This window comes from Rhinolophus ferrumequinum, chromosome 4 (genome assembly GCF_004115265.2).
Source record: "Rhinolophus ferrumequinum isolate MPI-CBG mRhiFer1 chromosome 4, mRhiFer1_v1.p, whole genome shotgun sequence".
NCBI classification, from domain to species: domain Eukaryota; kingdom Metazoa; phylum Chordata; class Mammalia; order Chiroptera; family Rhinolophidae; genus Rhinolophus; species Rhinolophus ferrumequinum.
Window position 1 is genome coordinate 90,388,745 of NC_046287.1, and position 12,886 is coordinate 90,401,630.

At 34.1% G+C, this 12,886-nt stretch overlaps 1 protein-coding gene across 7 annotated transcripts in view; it reads right to left on the minus strand.

Moving 5' to 3' along the window:
- Nucleotides 1–12,886, minus strand: part of LRCH1 (leucine rich repeats and calponin homology domain containing 1) — a 196,555-nt gene that overhangs the window by 88,943 nt on the left and 94,726 nt on the right. For all 7 annotated transcript variants that reach the window (XM_033104477.1, XM_033104474.1, XM_033104476.1 and 4 more), the window contains exon 2: nucleotides 6,918–7,062. In XM_033104477.1, coding sequence (XP_032960368.1) covers nucleotides 6,918–7,062 — 145 coding nt within the window. The remainder of the gene's footprint in view (nucleotides 1–6,917; nucleotides 7,063–12,886) is intronic.

Genomic DNA, 12,886 nt, shown 5'->3' on the forward strand with positions numbered 1-12,886 from the left:
TAGAAAAAGAATCAACCTATAAGAAAATAGTAGGAATATGATAAATAAAATTTTATTTTATTTATATATCAGAAATTAATAAACTAGAAAAAAAAAAAAAAAAAAAGATAGTTACTAACATTAAAAGTTGATTTTTAAAAAATACACAATTAAAACAAACTTCTGAAAAAATGAATAAAGAGAAAAAAATGCAAAAATTCACAGTTATTAGGAATTACAAAGGGGAACCAATTATAGATGCAGTAGAAATTTTTAAAATTACAAAGGCCTACCTTTATTTAAATGTTTAGTTGGTCTTCTGGAAAATTTCCTAACTATTTTAATGATTGTGAAACTGTCCTAAGGGCATGGAATGCAATGGAGCACAGTGTTAAACAAAATAACACAGGTGAAAGTGCTGAGCAAACTATACAGTGCCAAGAAATAAATTCCACTAATTTCTATTATTCTTATTTATGAAACAGTGTGGCCTTGGGATAAATCGTTTTGTTATTTCCTACCTAAAATAAAAAGTTGTAAAGGGCTCAAATATGATTATTCCAAAATCCCACACCTTCCTTCATGTGTTCATGTTCTTTTTTTCTTTCTTTCCCTCTTCTCATCTACAGTATTTGTTATGAGCCTTGGTAAACTACAGTGTTGTCAGAGGAAATTTAAGAAGTTGATTATTGATAAAACGGAAATGTTTCAAAGGGCTTTTGTCTGTCTAGTTAGAAAAATAAATGTAATTTGCAGCTTGTTCGTTTTGGGCTTGCAAAAAAAACTTTGAGAATTACTATAAACAAACAAACAAAAATCTATACAATAAATTAGAAGTAGGTCTTCACCCCATTTTCAACAGGCAAATCTGCAGCACAAAGATCTTAAGAACTCTATTAAATATCAGAAGCAGAACTGAAAACAAAACTAACACATCTGACAGGGGTGTAGCTATCAAAGCCATAATGTCCCTTTTGTGTCTCTCTGTTCTTTTTCTTTTTTCAATACAAACCCTGATCTAAAACAACATCTGTGATCAGGTGATGTGTATAATGGAAAAATCCTCTCTGGAAGTCCTGCCAAGTATGGGCTATACTAAAAGGAATGGAATCTGATAAGAAATATCCTATTAACTCATTCACACTTCATGAAGCCTATCAGCTACCAAGGCCAATGGACAATTTTACAGGCACAATAATTTATAAATATATTAAAATTTTAGGGAACCACTGACTATAGGTTCCACCTCGAAAACAAATGTGCAGGGAGCATGCTTAGAAACGGCAAGGCTTAAACCATACGCTGCTACTCTTACAGTGGGGAACCCTGATGGCCATCGCCAACTTGAGAATTCTACAAAAAACATTTTCAAATTTTAAGATAATACTTCCAAATAACTGTTTTGGTATCTTCCTGTTGATCTGTCATTTCACAAGGCACAACATAGCTATCTAAGGCCAGTTCCAAAATATATATTCTCGTTTTCCCTTTGAATGAGGTAAGATCTTCATAAGAGGATATGGAGTTTACAAGTCTGTCTTGAACAAAACTCACCTTTTCCAGTTTAGGAAGACACCATAAATTTTATCAGTTTCCAGAAAGAAGAAATGCTATCTTACATGAGGACTTTCTTCAGAAATGTTAGTGTAAGGAGATTTAGGGAGAAAATTAAAATGCTTAGGAACAATGAAAATTAATGTTTGTTCAGAATAAAAAATATAAAATCTGCTATCTAAAGCAACCCTAGCTTCCCGTATGTTTCTTCCAGGCCTTCAAATATAGAGCTATATTCTGAGGATTAAAGATTATTACTCAGAATGATTCCCACCAAAGGAATGTGGGGATACAGGTTATACAGCCATCAGGAAGTTGGCTCTTCCTGCACATTGTTTAGCAGCCAAAAAAGGATGCCAGCCTTCAGAAAAAGCTACCAAAACCGATTACTTTTTGTGGTGTGATAATATTTCGTTTAAGAGACTGTCCCCTTCTTTACAGGCAATACCTCAGAATACACTCCTAGTAGGGTGGGAGAGATTGGGGATTCTAAGGAATAAAGCAGCGCCTGGCTCTATGTGTTTCACCCTGAGAAAGGAAAATCACTCACCAAGAGTTCTGGAAGCAGTATGATCAAAGGCTGTAAAGAACTTCATTTTTGGCAGCTTCTATTCCCGAAACCTCTCTGAGATGAAACTTTTAAGCTAAGGTCCCTATTCTTAGATTCACAACACCCCTCCGGTTGCCAAGAGTCTTGCTACTCTGGATTATACTCTATTTTCCTAAGGTACATTTTCTTCATGAGACTCATCAACAACAACCTCTCCAACATCTTAAAATACAGTTTAAACTTTTGAGGCTTTCCTGTGTAACTCAGGTTCAAAGTGTTTGTTCCTATATAGGAACAAGTCTTGCTTAATCATTTTTATTGTTCTTGGCCACATTTCTTGGATTAAGACACTGTATAACAGGAAGACACATAGTGGCACGTATACTAAACTAACATTACCTATTGTTGTGAACACCAAGAAGCAAAGATTAAAAGTCCAGATCCTTCAAGCACAGGCTACGTAAACAGCAAGAAATTAATGTTTCTCACAAATATGACATTTCTATCGAAATGTGAGAAAATGTAGAAAATATTGAAGTGTTTTTAACTGCATTTAACAGTGAAGATTTATTTTGTTTACATTTGCTAATTAAACTCATCTCTAGTCTAAGATAAGAATTGGGTTCCTAACACTAAACAGTTATTTGACATTTAAAGATAACACCTTTGAGAGATCCTGTCAGCCAAGAAGCTGGGGGGTAGGCGGTGACACATCACCACCGCCGCCGCCGCCGCCACCACCACCATCATCTTCACTGTCATCATTACCAGCATCAAATATTTATGGCTATTTACTCTGCCAGAATTGCCCACATATCCCAGAGGGTGTAATCAATTTTAAATGTTTCCCATCAATTAGCTTCATATGGCATCTCTCCTACTTTGAAACATACAAAATTAGTCATTTCTACACATGATTTAAAAAGAGAAAAAAATTTAAAATACAGCAAGACCATGTTTAATTTTAAGTATAGAAACATGAAATCTGTGAATATTTGAAAGCAGTCTGCACTATTTTATCTAACAACTTTTTACTCGTAGTTAATAGAAATAAAAGAAAAAATTCTAAGGAAAGAAAGTGTTTTCGGGTCATTATTTCTAAAACCTGATGACCTTGCCTATTTGTTCAAGTTCTTTCAGAATGTGCTTCAGTTGATTAGTCTGCCTTAAGAGTGTTCTCAAAAACAGTTTACAGTGCTTCTTTAATTTTCTGAAATTTATACAGACTTCCTCGCTATATGTAAGTTAGTGACAATGTCATGATTTGGTTATATACTTCTGTCAGAATATAAGCTTCTTTCTTTGACATAAAATCCCATTTATAACTATCACAGAAAACAAATTAGATTGTGGGCAACTCAGAAGGCCTTCTATAAGGCAGTATGTTTGCAGCATCCTGAGTCCTTTGCTTCTTTTTCAAGTAAATGGATTGGCAGCCTCTTCTTCAAAGGCCAAAAGTCAACAGAAGTCCACCATGCGTGCCTCTTCACCATACCCAAGAAGAAAGATATTTTATTTTTGTTGATTTAAATTTCATGAGGAGTAGAAACAACATGCAAAGGCCACAATGCCCAATCTTGGTTGTAGAGGGGACATATGTCATGCTCATACGACACAAGCACAACATTCTAAATTCCCCCTGGTTATCAACTTAGGGGTGGTTTGGGAGCAGGAAGAACTCTGACAACACCACTTGTAGGGATTACTCAACATTTTAGAAGACTTGTAATTTAATTAGATGCCACTGATATTTTCTAATAATTATTACATATTGACAATAAACATATGTGACAATCACCTACTATTTCACAAGCTACAAATAAATCTTTTAGGCAACTATAATAGTCTATGTTAAATCACTCCCGAACAGAGAAATAACTCAGTATCAAGGGTTCAATTCCTAGAAGATATGTGTTAACTAAACCCAATACTCAAACAGGAGTTAAAGGCCTTATAATTGAATAAACAAGATGACCATCTCCTGGTCACTTTAAAGCTTGCCCAATGTTACTATTTTATGTTGTACATTTATGTTCATGAAGTAAATCTGATAGAAGGTATCAAAAATAATTACACATGTATGTATGGTCCCTAGCTTTCAAAGAGTTTAGACAACGTACATACATTTTCCACATACCCTGATGTAACATCTCTGAAAAGTAAGAGACATACTTTTTCTTAATTTTCGCCATTTAGTTATCAATTCTTTTAAAGAGTTATGATTTGACACTAAATAATATGCCTTAAAACATGTTAATATTAAAGTAGGAGATGTGAGCAAAGAAAAACAAAACAAAATAAAAATGACCTATATAAATGGGAGGGAGGAACGACAGAGGCAAACAAGAAATTAAACAATTAACAGACAGAAAACAAGTTTAAAAATTTGGGTGCTTAAAGGTCCATTTATTTCCTTCTGCTTTCCATTACCTAGAAATTCATCACAAAACTCTGTATACAATATACCACACGGTTTCTTTTCGCCCATCATCAGTTTCAATGACTTCTCTCTGTTCTTGCCCAAAGAATCCGAGATCCACATTCCGATATATTCTTTTCAACCATCTGAAGATAGCAATATTATTCTACTCTCAACTCAGCTCAACATAAAAATAATCATACCAAAACCAATTTATTAATGCTTGAAAAACATAACATATATTTTAAGATAAGATTACCTCGTATTTGTAGAATTTTATAGTTCCTTCATTCCAGAAGAAAAACATCATCTACCCAAAAGTTTCTCAATGCAAATGGACTTAACATAACAATGCAAAGGTAAGTCTATTTACTTGTTGCATGCAAGATTGCTAAAGGTGAAAATGTCACAGCAGGACAGGAGTAGCTAAGTAAAGTAAACAGACCAATGTGCTCTTGGGATACTTCCCCTATGTGGGTTGGGATAAGAGGGCAGATGTCTTCGTGAAACCGAGGGTCCTTATGACTTTGATTAAATTTAGTTTCAAATTCTAGCTCTTGAAATCATATCCCTCTCTCTATATATATACACCCCTCAGAGACCCAGCCTTTCCCCCAGATAATCAGTGATCCCCGAGGCAGCAGAGGACAGTAGCCTGGACCTGACTAATGGTCACATGGTCCAAACCTCTGGCAGCTAAAGATAACATCTTGACCTAAGTTATGTTTCAGTTCCTGAGCCGTAAGGTGAAATAACCCCCTGGCTACTTTCCCATGAGACCAGACAGAGGGACTCCGACATCAGAGCTATCCTCAAGATCTGAAGAAATGATTCATTACCCTTACTTCTCCTCCAACCAATCGGCTCCCAGCACAAGCCCAGACCCCCAACCCTTTGTGTCTTGTGATTTTGCTCTATATAATCTGTAACCTACGCACCATCGGGGAGCCAGGTTTTTGAGCGCTAGCCTACTTGTGTCTCTGGACTTGGCATCATTTCCTTGAAGAAACCTTTACTTTCTTTGCTGCAAACTCCTGTCTGTGTCTTGTTTGGCTTTAATGTGTGTAGGCAAAACGAACCCCTTGCATTCAGTAACATAAGGGAGATAGTGAACCAAAATCTATAGACACCATCGTGCTGGCTCCATCAGGCAAGTCCAAGGTAATTAACATTCTGCTATAGTAGAAGCTATAGCTTGATATGTTCTTATGCAAGAAAACAAAAGGGTCAGTGAACTAGAAACCAGGAGAAATGAAAGTTAAATATATGAGCCTCTAGATTATCCTAATACTAACCTACATCTTATTTACCAAAAAGAAGTCGAGGCCATTTAAAAACTTCACTCCCAAGGAAGAAGATATGCCTTCCTAATGCATATAGAAAACCTTCTACTGCAAAGAAGGCAGCAGAAGACCCCTAATTCTCAGTGGTCTACCAAAGAAAAAGAAACCTAAAAATCAACTGACATTATTATCTATCATAAGTTAATGCTATCCCTGGTTCATTGGGAATTTTGTACCTTAAAGTATGGCATATTTGCTACACAGAGCAAACCTTGCTAATCAGGTGCTACCTCTTGCACACCAAGATGATACAACTCACATGAGCGAAGGCTACGCTCAGGCTTGAACTTTGGAATCTTGCTTTTACAGTACAGACAGACTTGATAAAACTGCTCCCCGCTCTCTCCTGACATCACAAATATGAGTCAAAGATTTCAGAGGAGTCAATATCTAGCCAGAACAGCTGACAGTTCACAGCAGCAAAATCTAAATCCTATGCCTTAAAATAGCTGATTTTCTTAACTTTAGGGCTACTCAAGGGCATTAATATGCTACATTGTATTGTGCATAATCAGAGAGTCAGTACAGACCTCTGACTCATCTCAGCAAACACTGACCTAACATAACGGGCTATAAAGACAGCAGACTTCATGTCTTACTGGAGTTGCTCAATGCTCCTCCAGGACTTTCTCAGGTGGCCTAAAGTGAACAGGCTCCGTGAGAACTAGGTAGCAAATCCAATGGTACCAATAACTCCCAAAGACCATCAAGACCTGATTTGTCCCAACCCCCTACTTGTATTTTACTTCCGTTAGGCTTCCTCCTCCAAAATCTACAATAATACCTGAAAACAATATACCGACAACCTCCGAGAACCAAAGAGACAAAAAGTGAAAATGATGACATATAAATTAGTTTCAAACAGCAAAAACATCTTGTCATATTGACATTCAGAAAAGTCTAGCACCAAAAATAATGTCAATGGAACTACAAATATAAGAGATATTTCTTAAATGATCTTTCTGTGATTTACTTCAAAGGGTGATCAGGAATTGCAAAGAGAAAAAAAAACCTGATAGAAATAGAAGCATATTCTTACTGAATTTTATTACAATCTTTATAATTAACATACCTCAAGTTTAAGTAAGTCAGCATCTGCAGATTAATGATGGCCTCAGGAATGACTCTGATACAATTATGATACAGATTAAGAATTTCCAGTGACACAAAATGGCACAATTCCATTGGAACTTCAACCAGTCTGTTTTTAGATAAATCTAAGAGAAAAGGAAAGAATATTTTGTCAATAAATCTTCAACACAATTCAAAACAATTTTATCAACTATCATACTATTTTCTTAACATATTTTAAAATAAACATTATAACCTACATTTAGATCAACATTCTCATTTTTTGGCATGACTGTTAATATGATGTTGTGATTTCCACTTCTTAGAATATTATCACAAGTCATACGGAAGAGCAAAAATACCGCTAAAACAGTTTTAGCTCTACATTCATTTGTAAATTCAGGCCAGGTAAAGGGTAACTGAATCAATATTTACTTTTCACTCTATCTGAAAATTATTTCAAAGTCATTACCCCCTAGACAAGTATGTAAAACTGTATTCTTTAATACATCTGAATACACATATTTACCACATTTAATTTATTTATTTCAATTTTGCATTCATAACATGTACGCATACTGTCTCTCGGAATATGTCTTTTACATCCTCTAAACAAACACATAGTAGACGTTAAACAAATATTTCATTCACTAGGATTACTGAGTGCTTACAATGTACAAGGACAAGATAAATCAGTTGTATCTGTTAAGTACCAACACTGTGTCTGCTGCATGACCTGCTGTGAGACTGGATTCTCTTGGCCAAGTGTTCCAAAGCTGATAATAATGGTCCACAGAGCAGTGTAAACACACAGTGAGGGGTTTAATGTCACCATCTCAATAGTGAAAATACAGAATAGTCCTTAACGTCTAAATCGGGGAATGGGAGACATAATTGTCAAGTACCATAAAACACTGAATATAAGAAAAACAAGAACTCAACAATAAAAGATGGCTTCAACCTTTATTGGGAGGGACTCAATCAGTATGAGTTGAAGATGTTCAGCAAATAATATACAAAGGGTGCCAAAAAAATGTATACACATTTTAAGAAGGAAAGAAAACTGTATTAAAATTGTAATACTCAATATATACCAATAACAAAAGATGAATACAAGTCATGTGTATACATTTTTTGGCAACCCCAGTATTATACATACTTAAGGATCCACACTCCATACAAAACAAACAAACAAACAAACAAACAACAACATAAAACATAGAAAACTTAAAACAAGTCAATACTATAATGAAATAAAAGTCATAGAGCTACCTTCCTGACTGTCCTTCAAAGAAAAGGAATACATAAATAAACAAAAACAAACCTAGATGGCTTCAGAGAGGAATTCTAAGAAATTCTAATGGAACATTCTGATCATATTTTAACTATCATAAACCATACAAAAAGAAGGAAAGTTTCCACATTCTTATTTAAACATAAGCTATATTGATGCCATCACCCAACAAAGTACACAAAAGAGATACTACACGTGAATATACCGTCTAATTACTAATGTTAAGTCCTAAATTTAAAAATTAGCAAACAGAACTGAGCACTACATAAAAGATTAGCATATTATGACTAAGTGGGATTTATTCTAGGAATATAAGGATTCTGTATTATTTTAACAATTCTCAATTTAAATAGAGTAAAAGTAAAATGACACATGATCATCTCTATAGGTACTTAAAAGGTATTTGATAAAATACTCTACCCATTCTTTTAAAAACAACTTCATTGAGGTTACAGCTTATATATCATAAAACTGACCTATTTTAAGTGCACAATTCATTGATCTCTAGTAACTTTACCAGGTAGAGCATTCATGACCATAAATCAGTTTTAGAACATTCATATTCATTCTTAATGCAATTGCTTAATAAAAGGAGAATTGATGAATATTTCCTTACTAACTTGAGAAGAGAGAGAGAGAGAGAGAGAGAGAGAGAGAGAGAGAGAGAGAGAGAGAGAGAGAGAGAATATATATGCTTTTATTTATTGCTAAACCATGAATGACTAGAAACGTTACCATTAAAGTCAGGACAAGATGTCACTACTACTATTACTATTTACTATTGTCCAGGAGGTACTAGCCAATGACATGGGGTAAGAAAAGCAAGAAAGAACCGAAATTGGAAAGGAAAAAGACAGAATTATCATTATTTACAGATACTATGATTGTTTTCCTGGAAAATCCCAAAACACCAACAGAAAATCTATTACAAATGTAAAAAGGTATAGGGTAGAAAATTAATACACTGAAATGATAGTCTTCACACACAAATACACACGCACACTAGCAAAACAATACAACAGAAAAGATCTAATTTATTATAGCAAAAGAGTAAAACACCTAGAAAATCTAAAGACACATGAAAACTTTATATGAAGAAAACTTTACAGTGCTACTGAACAACACAAAAGAAAAGTTAAAACAGTTGAAAAGATATTTCATCATTTTTAAAAAGAAGACAACATCGAAAAGGTGTCAATTCTCTCTAAACTATACCTATATAATTTAATAGACTCCCAATTTTAAAAAAGTACTTCTAGGATACATTTTTTTAAATTTGTTGAGGTTATCATACAAGTTGATTCTAAAGTTCACAGGGTAAAACAACAACACAAAAATAGCGTGGTAGCTCTCAAAAAAGAAAAGCTCTAAGGGGAACCACCTCTCCCGGATGTTAAAAACACATTATAAAGCATTGTGGTGAACAGATGGGAAAGGTCAATGGAAAAAATTACAAAGATGGGAAATAGGTCAAATATATATAAACATGGCAATCAAGTATGCAGTAAAGGTGGCATTTCAAGTCAACAGGGAAAAGACGTGAGGTCAGTACGCAGTTTGAAAAACTAGATAGCCATCTGAAACAAACAAACAGAAGGATGACTACCTCTTATACTTCACCTCAATAAATTCTAGATGAATCTAACGATTAATTGTAAAAAGTACAGCCATAACAGAACTAGGACAACACATTGGACGTTTGTTTTTATGATCTATGAATGGCATAAAGCAAGACTGATAAATCTGACACATTAAAAACAAACTTATGGCATTTTAAAACAAACGAAAACTCCATCAAAAACACAAATGACAATCAAGGAATGGAGGACAGGGTGGGAAGTCCTATGGTTCATAAACCCAATAGGCTAAGTTTTTATACATATTAAAAGTTTCTACAGTCAATAATAATAATACTAAAAACCAGGAAGTAAATAAATAAGCTATGGACAAATGGTTCACAGAAAAGGCTCTTAAGTTTATGAAAAAAACGATCACCTCACTCAGAGCATGCAAATTAGAACTACATGGGAAAATATTTTACCTACTAGACTAGAAAATATCAAAAAGTTTGATGAACACGTTGTAATGCTGAGGACGTGGTGATGTAAATGAAGGACATTTTAGCGAAATCTATCAAAATTACAAATGTACGTATACTTCAACCTAGCAATGTTTCTCATCTACAGATAAACTCATACATGTATAAATGATTTTTTTTACATAGTTTGAAATAGCAAAGATAGAAAGAAAGTTAAATATCAGTGGAGGTCTATATATTACTATGCTATTAGTAAAAATCATAAATAAAACAAAATTAAATAATATGAATATAATATTGCTAATATATCCTGTAACAGAATGTAATAGTAAGCATTATATTCTATAATGGAATGCTAATACTATACACCCATTAAAATGAATGAAGCAGCTTTGTATGTGCTGATATGAAACAATCTCCAAGACACATTGTAATTTTTTTAAAGCCAGGTACAGAACAGTGTCTACAGTATTTGTATTTTTAACTGAATATTTACATAGTTCTTTAAATATAAATAGATTATCTCTGGAAGGCTACAGAAGAAACTGGTAAAAGTGTTCTTTCTGGGGAGGCCAAAAAGGAGATTCTCCCACTTTAGATCCTGTTGTACCTTTACAAATTTGAATGAATTGCTTATTTGAATTTACATAAAGAGACGGATTACATGTGTGTGTGTATCTATAAATTTCTGTATATATGAGATATATGTATTTTAACAACTTTCTTTATATACGAGATATATGTATTTCAACAAGTTCCCAGCAGCATTTTTATTCTTTCTCTACGCAGTGAATTTCGTTTCATTTGAAAAGAAAGTTATGAGGCCAGAGCAAACTGTGAAGTCCCACATATTAAATTAAGGGAAATATTGAGGCAAGCTTCCTTTCATGAATGTTTAGAACCTAAACAGACAAAAATTCCAGAAGTTTCTTGCGTTTCTTCTTCCTGAAACGTAACTAGACATGGCAATCTTCATGTACTATAATGCTGGAAATTTGCCCAGCAAGGTTCTATGTGCTGTTTCCTTCAGGTTCAACTCAAAGAAAATTCCAGAGATTCCAGTTTACATTCCGAACTTTATCTTTCCTTGAGAATTGCTAGAACTATACTATCAAGTTGTACATTTCGATAACAATTTTAAGTAATAATAATGCTTTTATTAGTTTTAGTATCATTAATGCTTTTTAAACCAAAAATATAGGGCTGTTGTAGAAATACTGTTACATAACTACAAGCCTTTTACACAACAATAGGTCATCAAATTTACTTAATCATAGAAAACACCCCAATCTGAGAGCAGAAGACCAGTTCTAAATCTACAACCACCTGAGATATTTGAGCAAGTTAGTCAATTTTCTAGGTCTCTGTTTTTGAACAGGTAAAATTAGAGTATAGCAACTGGATGAATTCTAACACTCTTTTCAGATCTAAGATTTCTGAATAAGTAAAAAATATTCAGAATTCAAGTATTTTCTGTCAAAACTATTCAGAATCCAAGTGATGTTTTTCATCCTAACAATCAATAGCAGTAGTTAAAGATCATGAAAAGTTATAAAATACAAACCCACATATAAAAATTTGGGCACATCCTTACTAATATAAGGAATTTGTCATTTCATTGTACAATCTACATTCTATCATATAACCTGAATTTTGGAAGTGCTCTGTTTTCAAACTTGGAGAGAAGGTAATAGTAGGAAAAAGAAGTTATAAAATAGCTTACAAATTAAGCTAATATTCAGTTCTGGGCAACATTTACTAATAACATCATTATTAACAATTTCCTAGAAAACAATGTTAAAATAATGTTCTAATTAGTGTATGAGTCTGATATTTTCATTACTACCTACAATACAGATTTTATTTGCTCTCCTCCACAAGCTCCAGATTTGAGGGGACACTTTTGCCCTTTTCTTTGCCTGTACTTTCCTCCCTGGCAGTCTAACGTGTACCCAGAAGCAGGAGCTTTACTAGGGCTGCTCAGAGCTTCTGAAGAGATGGGGTTAGCCCTGCCTGCTGAGAGGAAAAAGGAGGCACACCTGGTAAAACCTTAATTGTCCCTTCATTTTAAATTGTTATCCAATCTCTTCTATTTAAATCTTTGTTTTTACTTGTGCTATTCTATATGTGGTTTTTTTCAGGAATCCTTTTATTGAAAGGAGTCAGGCTGTACATTATGAAGTTGTAAGGTAAGAACAGTGGGGATCTGTTATGCCTGAAACTACCTTGCCAGCCAAATGAACAGACCTCCATGTCCACGGAGTTAGTGAGAATTTACTTATGCAATGTGCCCCCACTATCTTGGGTGTGTGTTCCAGTTTCTACCTGAAAAGGGAAGACATTGTATTACAAAAGCTACACGTAGCTTAGACTCTTTCAATGCCTACTTAAACAAAAACAGTTGCCTAGTTAAGCATTGTTCAAATAAAAACAAAATTGAAAAACAGATAAAAGTTTTCCTTTCTTATTTGTTTAGGTTAATCACCCAGAGGGTGAATTATTGATGTATTCATCACATATATAAGTACACGGTTTCTGCAAAAATGAAAAACACATATGCCTACTTTCAAGGAGGTTATCATTTGAAAGGTGAAATGAGGCAAGCCCAGAATGAACCATAAGATGAGATGTTCTAATG